At 35.3% G+C, this 16435-nt stretch overlaps 1 protein-coding gene across 1 annotated transcript; it reads left to right on the top strand.

The window, feature by feature from the left end:
• Window positions 1-4401: 4401 nt before the first annotated feature.
• LOC135684342 (protein phosphatase 1B) lies at window positions 4402-15675 on the top strand. The gene is made up of 6 exons (XM_065199876.2): window positions 4402-5582; window positions 6123-6200; window positions 10543-10582; window positions 11806-11917; window positions 13710-13767; window positions 14819-15675. Exons 1-6 carry the CDS (start codon window positions 4527-4529, stop codon window positions 14927-14929), a joined length of 1455 nt encoding a protein of 484 aa, XP_065055948.1. The 5' UTR covers window positions 4402-4526; the 3' UTR covers window positions 14930-15675.
• The last annotated feature ends 760 nt before the right edge of the window (window positions 15676-16435 follow it).

Genomic DNA, 16435 nt, shown 5'->3' with positions numbered 1-16435 from the left:
CTTGTTTTTGTCATTTTTCCTTTTCTCTTGAGCTTCCAATCTTCGCGTCGAACTATTCAGACGAAACTTCTAGAATGACAAAGAGTTTGATTTGATGTGTAGAGAAGTTTCTGCTTGATTTTGTTGTGTCTCTGTTAGGGCTTAAAGATCTTAGTTAAGGTATTATTGAGGGCTAAGCTGAATATAATCAGGAAAAGATACCTCTCGTCATAAAAAGGCTTGGTCACTCTTTTTTGGCCAAACTGGTTTGTTTCCAGTAAACCATTTCAATGTCTGGCCACGTTTTGAAAAAATACTTTAATACTCCTTTGTGCTAATTTTTGATTCGATTAGATTTGTTAAGATTCGGATTGAGGATCAAAATTTGGTAGTGATCGCGAAGATGATTTTATGACATCATAAATTTGAAAATTTCCTTAGTGGTTCGACCATGATTCGACTTAAAGTGAAAGGTTTAAGATTTTTCTGGTAACGTCGCTCTTGTTGTCAAACTTTTTATCGTCATTAAATCTACAGTGCAAGCCTAAAAAATTGCATGACCAACTGTATAAGCACTGAAAGTATTGCGGAAAACGACATTTTGAGTAATTTCCAAAGGAGTTCGTTAATTGAATTGGTTTATTTCGGGTTTCCACATTTAATTTTCCTTTAGAAAGTCATTTGATTTTTCCTGATCCCAAAGATTTCACTGTTATCCTATATATGCAACTATAAAATAGCTGGAAGGCGTCATCAAAAATCAATTTCTTAGAATTTTAAATCCTAACCCCATAACCAGAAAAAACACTAAGAAATAACTCTAGACATCAAATTTCATTTCATTAAGAAACAAACTTGCAAGGTATATATTAAAGACCTATTTACTTCAACATTTCTATTGTCATAAACAAAAATAAAGAAATCATGAAAGAATGTTCGTGAAACGTTACCTAGGACACTGAGATGAAATGTTATCGATCCCAGTGCCCTTTTTAAAAATCGGTTGAATCTGTTCAAAATTGATTGCGATATGGTCAGTAAAAGACACGAGTCGTTCTTGCCTGATGTTAGAACCAGGGGCAGATCCAGAACAAATTTGAAGGAGGAGCAGTTTGCAATGGGGGCGCTGAAAAATTTTCAGAAAATGGTGACGAGTGTACGCTGTGTACAACAATTCCAGACCATCTATTTACTTTGTAAGGAAATTTTCACAGTAATTGTTGTATTCTTTGAGGTAATCCTTGAAGTAAATTAACACATAAATCTCAGAAACATTTTCACTTGATTCTCATTCTTCAAAAGGGGTGCAAAATTTCTAAAAAGGGGCACCAGACTTGCTTCAAATCGGTGAGGGAGGAGCAACTGTCTTTAGTTGCCCCCTCCTAAATCCACCACTGGTTAGAATCATTCCCAAATTACCGTTATATGAAACTAAAGAAATTTAAATGAAGCTGAAACTGAAAAGTGATTTGATGGGGAAAGGGCCTCTGCTTATATGGCAGTATCGCAGTCCACTCTTTCACTATATCTACACGCTCTTCAATTGCTAAAATACGAGTAATCTTTTTGCTGCCATTAAAGAAACTTGATGTTGGAGATGGATTAGCACGTGGTTCACAAGTTCACATAAGAGGTATTTGAGGAAAGAGACCAACAGGCCGCCAGAGGCTGACCTTTTAGATAGCTCAGTCCTGTCTCAGATCACTAACTTTCTCCGATACACATAGAGATCACAGTTGAAGAAGTTTGTCATTAGCGGGGGAGGGGGAATATTAAGTTACTTGTTATTGACAATGAATCTTGCTGGAAAATGTGGGGATAAATATTTCAAACAATCTTTTGATTTGATTTGATTTCAAATAACATGGTTTTAACTGGTGTATGATAGAAGAGGTGAAGTCTCATCAAATAATTTTTTCCATAGCGTTCGTGTAGACTTAAATGACATAAATCGTGTAGACTTAAATCTTACAGTTTTAAAAGCGAAAGCACCACTGTCAGGAATTTTAACATTTGTGACAGTTTTAACATTTGTGACTTTATGGATTTCTAATAATTTTTTCTAATAATTGATCACCTGTTTTCTGCTATCTTGAAATATCACTCGTAAGTTTAACTTTTAAATTACAAATTACGATCGTCAAAGCAAACAAATAGCTGCCATAGCTGGCAACCTGTAATTTGAAGGAATAAGTATTTAACCAATCTGTCACTCAAGCAAACAAAGGGACAAAGAACAAACCAAAAAACAATTGTTATTTAAGTTATTTGACCCAAAAAAGAAAATATATTAATAAAAAATAAATATAGGGTAGCTGCATTCAGTCAAATCGTTTTGTTTCTTTGATAAAGGATATTGTAGCTTCCATAATTATTTTGTTGGCAAATACATTCAACAATGGAGATCCATACAGAAGCAGTGTGCATAAGGGTTTTGATTTGAATCATATTGTGAAATGTCTAAACCAGAAATTTCCGAGAGTTGACCGAGGAGATCGCAACGCATTATGTCGTACAATTGGCAATGCAGGAGAAATGTTCATTATCTTCTTTTGCTGTTCCACAAACGCAGACAGGGCTTAAACAATCAAAATTATGCCTGAAATTGTGCTCGTTTAGTGCGCTAAATTGCAAACGTAGTTTAGTTAAATATCTAACACCTAACATGTCATGAATGTTATATATAGAATCTCCCACTGGTCTTATATTGGTTGGCGTTCATTTGGAATATTTCAATGACCAGATATTGAGGCGAGCGCTGTTTCTTCAGAACAAAAAATGAAACAAGCGTCCATACCATCTCCTATCATATAGACTTTCTCAACCTAATTCGTTGTAAAGTCGCTGCCTACTTGTACCTCTCCATGCACCAGTCATAGCTAGAGCTGCTGAATATTGAGTTTGTTCAAATGCTTGTATAAAATGAGATTGCATGGCAGGGTCGTGTCGATGATACATTATATCTCCATAATCTAAATGAGGCCTCACATAAAGTTTATATATCTGATCAAGCACATTTCTGGCTACGTATTTTGATAGGTATCTTATTATACCAATGCCTCTTCTTGCTTTCGATATTGGCTGCCTGGTGTGGCTTTGAAAATCTAATTTGGAATCACGTATCACTCCTAAGTGCTTATGTTCCATTTTTTGTGCGACTTGATCATTTCCTAACAGTAAAGGTGGGTGGTTGGGCTTGAACCTCTTGCAAAAGAATATAACTTCTTCAGTTTTGTCAGCATTAAAATGCATTTTCCATTGCCACGCCCATAACTTTACCGTTTCTAAGTCCTCGTTTAACTCTAAAGCACTTCTCGCTGGATTATATACACAAGAGAATGTATCGTCAGCAAACATCTTGGTATCACAATTTACATTATCAACAAGGTCATTGATGTGAACAAGAACAATGGGCCTAAAACTGACCCTTATGGCACCCCTGCAGAAATGGTTGCCCATTCGGAACTTTTTCCATTTAGAACTACACGCTGTTTTCGATTTGCCAACAAAGTCATGTGAACAAGGTTTGCCAACAAAGTGAGTGTAGCAACCTTTATTTGCCGACAAGTTTGAAAATTAACTAACAAAGGATACCGAGATGGCAATACTTCTCGTTTTTGAGATGGTATTTTCTAATGAGGGTTCACAACTTTGTTGAAAAATCAATTTTACAGTATCTCAGTCTCAGCTTGTCTTCAATTCCTTCTTAACTTTTGATAATTTTGTGGCTCGTCTTCTTTTAAATTGTTCTTACAAAAAAACATTGTATATGACATCATAAAAACGCATTAAGCTTATACGAATACCGTAAATCCTAGAATAAGCCCCCACGCTCGAATAAGCCTCCCCCTCGAATAAGCCCCCACCTAGTTAAAGATCATTTTTGCAAATAAACCCCCACCTCAAAAATAAAAATCATAACCCCTATGGGGCTTATTCGAGGGATGCATATAATTGCAGAATGACACAATATCTTATTTCAAGAAAGCTTCCTTTGCAAAAAACCCTTTTGAAATTTTAAATTTATTGAGAAAATTATGTCGTTCTTATGTCGACCTTTGAGGAAAATACTAAACTTTGAACTAAGCCTCGAATAAGCCCCCACCCAAAAATTCATTTTTGCAAATAAGCCCCCGAGGGCTTATTCGAGGATTTACGCTAAAGCTAGATTTATGCCTAACATTAATGGACAATGCAAAAGACAGGAGTTTTCACTGATGTGTTTTTTAAATAAAATCCAGCTGAAAAACTTTCTATTGAGCAATTTTTTCAAAATAAAAGTTTTGTTTTCGTGCTCTGCAAGGGGTCAGTGTTTCCGGCAAAGCTTGCACAATCTGGTTAGTTGTTGTTTCATGACCTGCGTTTACTCGCAGTAATGCTGCGGGAACAAGCATTGAATGTACCTCTATAAATATAGGTGACGTAATTTAGTTTCATTGAAGAACATGGCGAGATAGTTTGGAAAGTGCGAGCTTCCCTTCAATTGTACAATTTTCTCGTATCATGATATCTGTTTAGCTATCCTTCAATAATAATAAGCTAATAAGATGGGCCTGTTTTTAGACAAGCCGAAAAAGGAGAAGACCACAGAGTCTGGAGAGGGAAATGGCCTACGTTTTGCTGTTTCTGCAATGCAGGGATGGAGAGTTGACATGGAGGACTCTCACTCGATGAAGACAAACTTGGCGCCAAATCTTCAAGGTTCATCTTACTTCGCAGTTTTTGATGGTCATGCTGGAGACTTCGTTAGTAAGTATGCTGCTGAGCATCTTTGGGAAGAAATACTCAACAATTTAGTAAACTTGGAGGTTAAACGAAGTGACAGTGGAAACAGCGAGATTCGCGAGGAAAGTGATGTCAACGCTGGGAAATCAAACGTAAAGTCTACCGCATCGACAAAACCAGAGAATGGGAGCAGTAAAACACATGATACAAACGAAGCAGAAGAAACTGGATCAGATAGCATTAATAAAACTATAGAGAAAGAAGAATCAACTGAATCTGAGGAGAAAGTTAGGAACAATGGTAGCGATTGCTTAAGTAAAGATTTGATTCACTTTAAAGCTAGTATACGTAAAGGTTTTCTAGATATAGATGAAAAACTGCAGGAACTCCCTCGATTTGTATCTGGAGATGAAAGAAGTGGGTCAACGGCAATCGCAGTTATTGTCACTAATACCCACATATTGTTTGCTAATTGCGGCGACTCGAGAGCTGTTCTTAGTAGGAGTGGAGGGATTGTAGCATTTGCAACACTAGATCACAAACCGTACAACGTTGACGAAAAAACAAGAATCGAAAGAGCAGGAGGGAGTGTTATTATACAGAGGGTCAATGGGTCATTAGCGGTTTCCCGAGCATTAGGTGATTTTGATTACAAACGTGTACCGAATTTGCCCTGCACCGAGCAGCTTGTATCTGCAGAGCCTGAGCTTACCTGCATCGAAAGAAGCCCCGATGACGAATTTCTCGTTCTGGCATGCGATGGAATATGGGATGTGATGTCAAACCAAGAGGTTGTCGACTATGTCAGATATCGCCTGAAAATCCACCAGAATCTTACTCAAATGACAGGGGAACTTCTTGAAACATGTCTTGCCAAGGTCAGTAACTTTCTTTTGATCTGTGGTTGCTATTTGAGTCACATATTGGTAAATGGACAGGAAGAAATTTCGGGAACTAACTTTGTGTTGAGGTGGGGTGGGGGGATACCTCTGTTTCTGTTGATTTGGGATCATACTGATGTTTAAACATCTCTGAGACACTTCCTGTCGGTTTCTTGTAATTTTCAAAATGTTTCTTCTTTTATCATCATCATGTTAACCAGCAGATTCATTCAGCAGATTGACACTACAAGAAATACCAGTGAGTATCATATTATGGTCAGGGCCATTGCTGTAGTGGGCCTTTGGGTGTGATGTTTCCTCAAAAAATAATTTCATTGCAAAAACAAGACAATTTTGTCATGTAGGGTTGCTAATTTGGTAAATTTCAAGACTTGGCAGAAAAATAAAGGATGGTTCACCCACTTTGTCAGCAAATGGGACCTGAGCACAATATCTAGCAACTGCCCCGATTATAGGATACTTAGAACTATGTGCCATAAAGAAACTGTTAGCATAATAGAATTGTTCATTTCCCAGGGAAGCAAAGACAACATGAGTGTAATCATCGTAACATTTCCAGGAGCACCTGAGGTTTCCCAAGAAGCAGTTGAGGCTGTAAGTAAAAATGCTGTATTTTTTTTAAAGAAAGTTCAGCTTCATGCATTTCAAAATTTTTGTTCTTGCAAAATAGACTCTTTTTTTATAAGAACAATTTTAAAAGAACACAAGCCTCAAAATTGGTCAAAGTTAAGAACAAATTAAAAACAAGCTGAGGCTGAGCTTCTGCAAAATGCAATTTTGAATAACATTTTTTCTCAAAATCGAGGATTTTTAGTGATGTGTGTGTGCTTTTTCAGTAAATATTCAAATTTGTCAGCAAATTAAGGCTGTCTCACTTACTTTGTTGGCAAATGAGGCCTGAACACCACCCTAGAGCAAAAAAGCTAGCACTCGCACTGCTTACACCCTATTAATTTAAGAACAAACGAAAAACTCTTTAGCTTCAGATTTTCAAAAAAATTAAGAACAGTCAGCCTGAACTTAGATTGACTGGTTCTTATAAAAAAAGAGTATATAACCTTGGTAGACAAAACCAATAATTTAGTAGGTTATTTAAAGCATCAGAAATTGTGAGGCTGGTATTTTCTAATTTCAGCTTAAAAACAAATTTACATAAAACTCTTGTTTGGTATGCCAAAAAGTCAGTTTGCATTTCAAGATTATTACCTAAAACAAAAGATTTCTGCATCTGCTAAAAATTGTTTATAGTAATAAATTATTCAGTACATTTTAAACTGAAAAATTGAAGTTAGAAAATTAAATCATTTCAGCTGTAAATTATTCAATAACTGTTCTGAACTGAGAAGTTCTGATTTCATTGTGATATCATTTGATGTACAACTTTGTTGTAAAAAGTTATTGGCTAGATGGTAAATTAAGCCCTAAAAATGTTTTCTGCTTTCAACAAAATTAAAGTCTACCTTTGCTTTGACGAGCTGTTACAACTGCCCTATCAAACTTAAGACCTAGAACATAATTACTACAATCCAACTGTTTCTAAAACTGATGACATAAAAACGCCTAATTCCTTACCTCACTGCTAATATCAGTTAACCCTGGTATTTTTAGCAAGCAATGACTAAAAAAATGAATTGCGACTGAAATCATAGTCATCCTGCCAAATATTTACATGCCAGTTATTTACTCAATTAATTTCCAATTTTTGCATCATACCTAGCTTTAAACCTTAAAATTACTATCAGTTTTGAAGTTTTGCCGAGCTATGACCAGCACCCTTGTTTCAGAAAGAAATGTTTTTGCCAAAAGATGACCTGGAGTAAATACAAGTTTTTACATAATTTTGCCTTACAATCAAGATGAAGATATTTTTGCACAGTAATTCAAACAAAAAGATTCAAACAATACAATTTTCAGGGAACTGAGGGGCAGGAGTTCCCAGGAGACATTGGCTATAGCCCGCGCACACGCAAACCCCATGCAGAATTGTGAGGGCTTTTCTCTGCCCACGCAGTTTTTCAAACAAACATTCTCATTCAATCCGTGCAGTTTGGCTCCCCAATGCTTGTACTACTTACCACTAAATATCAGGGTGCAAGTAAATAAAGAGATAGGTGTCTTACATGTCTATGTGTTTATCACATGTTAACAAACTATAGTGTTACCTGTTACAACTAGCAATGGAATAGGAAATGGTTATGCAGGAAAGGAACAATAGATAGCGTCAAATTCAGCAAGGGCTTAATAGCCCATGCAGCCAAACTGGCAAGGGCTTTTTATAGCCTGTATTGTTTTTTTCCCCGGAGAGGCCTGCTGAGGGGTCAATAAATTTGTGATTTCAACCTTATGAATGTATGAACTCTGAGCAGTCATATAATTGAATATGATAATTGATAACATTTAATTGGTGTATTCTAGAGCCATTCTTATTCAATATCTGGATTTCACTTTTATCTGGATTTGTACACACTTTTCTATAAGAATAAAATACTTTTTGCCAAGGCTTGATGTTCTCATTTTTTGGATAATTTGAGGTTTGGGTGTTCTTGGATTAAAGTGTGTTGTGAAAAGGTATATGTTTAGGCTTCTCAATCTACAGCTTACTAAGCCAGTTTCATTAGATATCCATGGGCAAGTTTCCAAGTAAGTCTTAAATAATGGTTCTCCTTCAAATTGGATTTTGATCTTTTAGTGTTTATAATCCAAAACCATATAATTAAATAATTTTAGTTAGAATAAAAATGTGAAAATTATTGGTATCACATATCCATAAGTCCATTCTGTATTCCAATTGTATCCTTTCCAACAAATGAAGTTTATCATTTTTCTCTTCATTTCGCCTTTGATTCCTAATTTTCCTATAACAACCGCCTTGTCACCCTTTTTAGATATTCTTTATCTTCTGAGTCCAAAATATCATAAGAAGTGCACTCTTGCAAAATATGCAATTTTTCCTGCACTTTCACCTTTTGTAATGAAAAGCAGAGATGCAAACATTTGTACATTTGACCTTTGAACCCTGATATGTGAAAAAAGCGAATAACTCCTTTGATGTGTCACTGCGTTTTGGCTAGTTATTCCCCTGCGAGTAAGACCCCCTTTCGCATGGATCAAAACTAATTGGATCATGACTGGGGTGATATTGATGTCAAAGTGCATTGTGTTAATTCCAAGTGGCAACCATTTTCCCATAAAATCGACTGCATAGAAGTTGCAATTTGGTAAAGATCCCTTTATCCACATTTTCCCAGTGAAGAAGAGCATTCATTTGGTGCAAAGAATCATTTGAACACATTTGATTTATGCCAATAAACCAGTTATTGACCTCTTCTGGCTATTTTGTGTCTATTTTTCTTCATTTTCCTTCAAACTCAATGTGATGAGTTTTGTTTGATGTTGAATATTGGAGATGCACATGAAACTGAGATCATCACTTTGTGGTTTTGAATTTTGCAAATTTTCCCGCATGGAAAAGAAAAGATTGCAAAATAAAAAAATGAATAAGCACTTTATACTTATTAAACATATCTTTTTCCTCTTCTTATTTGTTCTTTCTTTTAATTTTATATATCCTGTCTTTAGCTCATGCTCATATACCATTGATTTCACTACATTTCTATCAGGGGCGGTGCCACGGGAAGGACATGTCCACCCCACTTTTTTCAGGATAAACTCTCTAATTCTTTCAAAACTGGATTGAAAACCTTAAGGGGGGGGGGGTGTTAATTTTCTTCTCTGAGATCGGAACCTTTATAATTTTGAGGGTCAGTTACGGTTATTTCCAGATCCTAGCTGACATAAAGTAGGGTGAGTTGGATCATCAGTTCCGTAAATAGTGAGAAAATAAAATGAAAATGATCTATAAAACACAGCTTTGTCATGCTAAACAGTTGGTTCTTAGAGTGTGGTCTTTGTCTTCCTTCTTTGTTAAGGGTTTGTGGCAATAATTAACTTTAAAACTTGTACCCAAACCTTTTTAAGATGTAAGGATAGTATAGTTGCAGCTCCACCTGTTACAGCTGCATCACCTTTTAGCCTCAATGTCAGATGAAAGGCTGGAAACTTTTGTTCAAGTTACCATCGATCGAGATATGGCATATAAAATAAACAAAGGAAGCCTTGTTTAAAAAGTTTATAACGATTGCTAGCTAAAAAATACAACTCTGAAATGAACTTTATGATATTAACTTTTATGTGGGTAAACCTTTGCCTATGAAGTTTAACTCTTCTATTAAGGGTTTCAAAATATGTCAAACTTTGTTATCAATAACGAGCACAATTTCTTGTACGGTGTTGCACCAGTTTCTCACCTAGATCCTTTTATCAGCTCCATCCGTTCAGTGTCCACCCCACTATTTTGAGGCTGGCACCGCCCCTGCCTTCTATGCTGTAATATCTGTGGTTCTATTCTTATCTGTTAAATCCCATCTTCCTTTTAGGTTCTATACTCTATTATTGCTTTCTGTCTTCAATGGATGGCAGGCTATGCTTAAAACGTTGTTAATAAGATTGGCTCTTTCTTTCCCTACAATTTTATTTCAAATTCAAAGTTATATTGTTACTTGAAAGTGTAAGATACATAATCTGGAATAATAATGGAACAGTTATTCATAGAAATGTTAAAGATATCATTCAAGCCAAAAATGTTTTAAAAAACTAGATTTTTAACATAATTGGACATTTTTGGGATTTCAGAATTTTGTCACTATTATGTGATTCAACGAAATTATTTTTAATTATAAGATTTAGCATTTGATTTATTTATAAACTTGGTTTCTACGAATAAATTGTTAATTTGTGGTTAAAGTAGATTTTTGTGAATTTTTTTGTATTCAACTTGATGGTCTTGCTTTTGTTATTTTCAAAACAATATTAGTGGTTGAAATAACAAATTTATTCACTGCTTTCACATGTGCCAACATTCTTTCGTTTTTTCAAGGATGCAAAAATAGACAGCTTATTGAAAGAAAAGATTGAAGGTAAGTACTTGAAATATGAAAAGATGTTACTATGCAATACTAATCTGATACTCAATTTTGGTCTCAATATTATCTGTTTATTCTATCATAAAGATAACTCTTTGTTTGAAATTCTTTAGTCACGGTACTCATAACCATCCTCAAATTTGGTATCTGTAAACCTAATCACATTGCATTGCTGTAGTGGTTGTCCTTATTAATTTTTGAAAGGATTGTGAATGACCTTTTTTACTAAAATACCAATTAGAATTATGCAGTCATGCATGACATGATAGACAAGATGCAACATTCATTACCATCCTGAATTAAACTTACATGGTGCAATAATCTAGTTTCATACCTACTGTGTTTGAGACAATAGCACATGCAAAGCTATGATTGCAACAATTATTAAAATTCCTAGCTTTTGAATTTAAATTTATCACCACAATAACATGTTTCCCTCATTCTTAAATCTTCATTTCTGATAGAATTGGCACTTTCTGTATGTAGTGATGAATTTAGCAATCGCTAAAGGAATATTCTTGGCTGACAATTGGAGGCAATGGAATGAAAAAAGAACGAATTTTGATATTTTTAATAACAAGTTTTCAAATTTGAAATGAAACAAGAATGATTTTGGGTATTTGATACTCATAGAGGCATTTGATGACTGTGCTATAATACAAAAGACAGCTTCAATGTTGAAGTATTACCTAAAGAAAAACTTTTTATTTACCTGTGTCATCCGTGACAAAAAGACATAAAGTCATCAGGTTTTTACCATTTACTTTGTTACAAAGTTTACTACTTTTTCTACCAGCTACAAAAAGCAAGAATACAAATTAAAGAAAGTGAACTCTGTCCCTGGTTTTATGTTACTGTGTAAAACAACAGTATTGAACAGAAATGATTTCTTCTATCTAGCACTGTCCTGTTCTCCCCAACATTCAGTTGCTGACTTTCAAATTGCATAGAGCTGTCTGATCTTTATAACAAAATATTAAACTGTGGTCTTTATGACTTAATTCATTAATGTGACTGGAGGTTCTTCAGTTCAAACTTCAAACTTCCTGTGAAACTTTTACTCAACATGAGAGTGTCTGTGGGCTGTCTCAGCTTCCCATCATAAAAACTTTTGAATTGGTTTGTATTCTTAGGCAGGATCAAGTGAGCATTTTTGAAACCAAGAATTTGAATTTTTATCAATATTGGCTAAGATGAAACTTTACAATTGTTTTCAGGATACATAAAGAAGTCTTCTGATCCAAAGGAGATTGACACTTCAGTTATAGTTGATTTTTTGCAAGATCAAGAGCTGTCAGACCTTCCACCTGGTGGAGGGCTTCATGCAAAGTAAGTTTAGTTTGCTATCTGTTAAATTTTCTGTTCAATGTCTGATTTCCCATCTGTTCAATGTCTGACTTTCCATCTGTTCAATGTCCGATTACCCATTTGTATGAAAAGATTATTTGTTAATTCTCAAATTGCTATTGTTTATTAGTTCACATTTGATGCAACTAAATTCACATAGTAAATTTCTCCCATCAATTTTTGTTTGCCAACAAATCTTGTATACCTTCAGTTGGAGCAGCCAGAGAATTGTCTAATTCATTTGCAAGATTATTATCAACATTCCAGTTGTCAATGTTAATTCCAGTTTTCATAAAAGCAACCAGAAAGGCAATTTTTAACTATTTTAGTTATAGCATAGAGGTTTGAATTGAATGGGAGTTTAATTGTCTCATATGTACTCATGAACAGACTTGTACACAAGTAGTTAGTATCTTGCCACTTAGTAAGCAAGCTTTGACTTTTTAGATGTGACATTGTGACAAAGGCAAGCTTTTGCCACTGACTGATGCATAGTTTGACAAAAGATTGAGACCATTAAGGAACTTACAGACAGACTGTGACACACTGAATTACACATGCACCATTTTACAGAGACATACACCTGGATTGCTGTGCAGATATTCTGAGAGAGTTAATAGTGTCTCTCAATGCCAGTAGAACTATTGTATATACATACCAACATTTCACTGTTTCATATTTTAAAAATCTCTGTACATATTGTGTTAATATTATATCTCTTACATGCAATATTTCATACTTATTTACATTGTTGTATTTTGCTGTTATTTTTGCAATTTGTAATTGTTTGACTTCATGAACTTTAAATGTTAAACCGCAATGGGATGCTCTCTCTATGAGCAGCTACTGCATGCTTGGTGTATGCTGTTATATCCTGGTATGTGCGTGAAAATAGAACTTGAAATGATTTTTGTTATGATATTGTTTAGTTATAATTTTTTTGGACATTCAGATCCAACTGACAATTTTTTTATAACGGAAACCTTGACATAATAATCCTGTTTCTTGTGTATGTTTGTAAATTTCATCATATCATTCGTTATTTTGTTTTAGTATTGAGTTGTATCACTTTCTCTTTCGTTAAAGTTGTAAAAACAGAGTTCAAGAGATGGTCTCGCTTATTAAGTCAATTTTAGCTGCAGTTAATTGATTGGCAGGTATTTCTAGAACACTCCACGAAATTAGAAGCATTAAAACACTCGTATTTTCATGTTTAAGGTTAGACCTCTTTATTTTTCTGAGAACCATCGACAGTGGCTGAGAGAAAACGAAATATTATGAAAGCCCGACAAAGGTTTCCTGCCAGTAATATTGCAAAATAAAAAATTGCTATCAGTTAATTCTTTACAAGTAGGTTAAAAAGGAGTACCATGTATTTATACTGTCATTACAGTAAAAGCATAAGATTTCAAATAAAAAGCATTTGCAGCAGTCAGAGAGCTAAACATTGTTTCCGTTGAAACTCGACTCAACGAATCATTGTTTCTGTTCCTACCTTGGCAGTGGTGAACGAATCATTCAGGCTGGAGAATCCTAGTTTCAAACTCTTTGAAAACAACTTTCGTTTATGTATCCTTTTAACATAGGAAGGAAGCCCCATTTACGGGGGCCCTCTATGCCCGATTACCCCGTCACTTTAAAAGGAGTTAGAATGCCTGAAAGCTCTGATTCAGTTGATTGCTTTTGTTAGTTGATTTATCTTTAAGTTAGTTAAGTCACTACAAATTTGACGCTTATAACTGCAATTTTATGCCTTTGAAATATCTTTTTTCAGGATGGATACAATTGAAAGTATCCTTGATGAGCTGATCCCAGACAGAACAAGGGACGAGGTACAGTAATTATTTTAACAAAGGACTTGATAGCTCAATAAGTGTTCCTTCGTCCAAGGATTATTCTCATTTATTAAGTGTCTCAGTTAGTTTCAAACAATTTTTATCTAAAGGAAAGGAAAATAGAATGATTAAATGTTAAAAATGTCAAAATCAACGAAGCGCTTCTAATATCAGGTAATATGATTGTAAGCGGGGAAGTTTTAATGGATTTTTTGAGGAAACTATGGTCCTTGGCAACCTGGACGCGATGGTGATCAGCGATCTGAGATTAAGGGTGTAAAATCGGGGTTAGAGTTTGTCCACTAATGTCTCTTCGGAGGAGAAACAGTGTGGTTTTTTTTAGCAAAATATCTCATATACGACATTTTTACTCAAATTTTTAAGGGTTGGGGGGGGGGATGAATGTTATGAAAGAGCTTGCTGGAGTAGTTTTTAGAGTGGCGGTCTTTGTTGAATACAAATAACCTATTCAACTTGTTCTTGTTTAACAATTGACACTGAGTATTCAGAATCACTGGGTACCGGTAGCACTTTTAAGCTTCTTGGCAACAATCTATTCACAATTTATGCATGATTCGGCGTTTATTGGAATCTTTACATGGTTGCTTAGGATAAAATCATACAACAATTAGAAGGATTACGTCAAGCTTTGGGCGAAGTTGAAGCTTTCTTAGTTTTGCTTAGCGCAAATAACCTGTACATGATAAAAGTCACGCATATGATTTTTATTTAGCTGAAGATGAGACAAACACATCTCGAATGTTTCGTAAATAAAATGACACGGCCTAGTCAATTCAGCTTTATTTTTAACGAATAGTAACTAAAACGTCTTAATCAGTTTTAGTACACTGAATTTTTCTTGTCTGAAATTAAGCTCCAAATGTTGTTGTTCATGTTCCTTTTTATTAAAGCTATAAATTGTAAAACTGCCCTTTTCCACTCAAGTTTTTACTTTATACAGAAAATTGGGCCAATAATTGATTTTTATCGGGCCCCTCGTTTGCCCAATATCTTTGGATGTATTGCATAGTGGTGATTTTCGTTTTAGGCGTCGCATCTTGGCAGCTCGATTCCAGTTCCGTTGAATATGATACGGCAATTTGCTACAGACGGTGTTATAGACGATGATGCAATGCCCTCGGGTGAGGCTGACGAATAAGTGTTGACTTTAAAGAAACAGTAAAATTATTGCTTTGATTAAAACGTTTATAGGCGTCTTCAATTGATATTTGGATCTTTATTTTCGATTTAATATACTTGCAGTACACCGATTTCAGTTCTTTTAAACGCTTTGGTTTTTGTCTGCACTCGTTCTTGTCTTCAAGTCAGTACTTAAATTCAAGGACCGCAGAGCACACTATGGGCTGAAGGGGCTAAAATGTTGGGGGAGGGGTGAACATGCTAAAAGCCAAGAGCAAAGCGATTTGTGTATGGTTTTAGTTACATTTTTGGAAATTGTTGGGGGGCTTAGCCCCCTCATCCCCCTGCTTCAGCGGTCCCTGCCTAAAGTCAATAGCTGACAAGGAGCTGAATAACAGAGCGCATGTGATCGTCATTGCAACTTTATATCAATTTTCAATGATTTTTAACGTCATTTTTATAGTGGATTTTTTCTCTAGTGACTTAATTGATCAAAGTTTTTGAGGCGTATAAAGTCAACATTGATAAGATCTTACAGGAATGTGCAGAAATGTCACATTAAGCTGGTAAAATAGGCATTAAAACATGGCGTCATCGCTATTTCGTTTATAAAAGAAAGTCATAGCATAGTCCATAAATTTTGGTCTGATTAAAAAACCGCGTTGATATTTTATTTAACAAAATTAGTCTGTATCGCTTAGGTCTTTGCCAGACCACAGCTGCGCGTGAATTTGTTACTTTTTCTACAAAATAACTATTCTGGTACGAGATTCAATTTTTGTTTCCTTTCTTCTTTGCTTAATTAATTGAGTTTAAATTTCCACAGTGGTTGGAAAAAGCTTATTTCATCTACACTCAGCGTTTTTGCCAGTCCATTAATCATTGTTCACACGCAGCTATGAAAAGTTTTCGTGAAACCTCTTGTGATACCAGGTTTAACCCTTGAGGGAAACGTACAAGAAATCAGACTGTTGCCTCCAGCTTCAAAACTGTTTCCTCGCCTTGTTCTACCCTTCCTTCTATTTCTTCTTCCCACCCTCCCTCTATTCCTTCTTTCCTCCCTCCCTCTATCCATATCCCTCTTTTTCTCCGTCCGCTCAAAATATTGCATGTCAAAGTCCCATGTTGTAAAAAAACGCTCAAATGACGCGAAATCTTGAAAGATCTTCCCTATTAAGCAAACGTCCCCTATGTGAATTGCTTCTCGCGTTTAAATCTAAACTTTTTGGGAGCGTGCATTCTTTTCTCTATGGTTTCTTACTTAAAGGTCCGTTGGCGAAAGGACCCAAAGCGCGTGCTTGATCCAAGGAATTCTGTGGATTCCGTGATGCTTGGTCTTAAGCGTAGATTTGAGTGATTCAGCATTCGCTAGGTTTCCAAAGGTTTTGTAGTTCTTGCTTGGGATTCAGATAACATGTAAAGGAAGAAAGCAAGGGTAAGTACTTCTATTTGAGAGATAGTTAATCATGATTTTCTTTTTCGAAACTTGTATAAAGCTGCTAGTTTTCGCGCTCTTCTCTCAAAT

Source organism: Rhopilema esculentum, chromosome 10, assembly GCF_057945365.1.
Source record: "Rhopilema esculentum isolate cy_ngs chromosome 10, ASM5794536v1, whole genome shotgun sequence".
In the NCBI taxonomy this organism is placed as follows: Eukaryota; Metazoa; Cnidaria; class Scyphozoa; order Rhizostomeae; family Rhizostomatidae; genus Rhopilema; species Rhopilema esculentum.
The sequence above is the reverse complement of the archived record's forward strand: the minus strand, read 5'-3'. Positions and strand labels throughout refer to the sequence as shown.

What these genes read in the sequence shown, in the direction of transcription:
- LOC135684342 (XM_065199876.2), top strand. Translation starts at nt 4,527, where the DNA reads ATGGGCCTGTTTTTAGACAAGCCGAAAAAGGAGAAGACCACAGAGTCT. An exon ending in CCCAAGAAGCAGTTGAGGCT is followed by an intron (nt 6,201 to 10,542) that starts GTAAGTAAAAAT and finishes CGTTTTTTCAAG; the next exon opens with GATGCAAAAATAGACAGCTT. An exon ending in ATTGAAAGAAAAGATTGAAG is followed by an intron (nt 10,583 to 11,805) that starts GTAAGTACTTGA and finishes AATTGTTTTCAG; the next exon opens with GATACATAAAGAAGTCTTCT.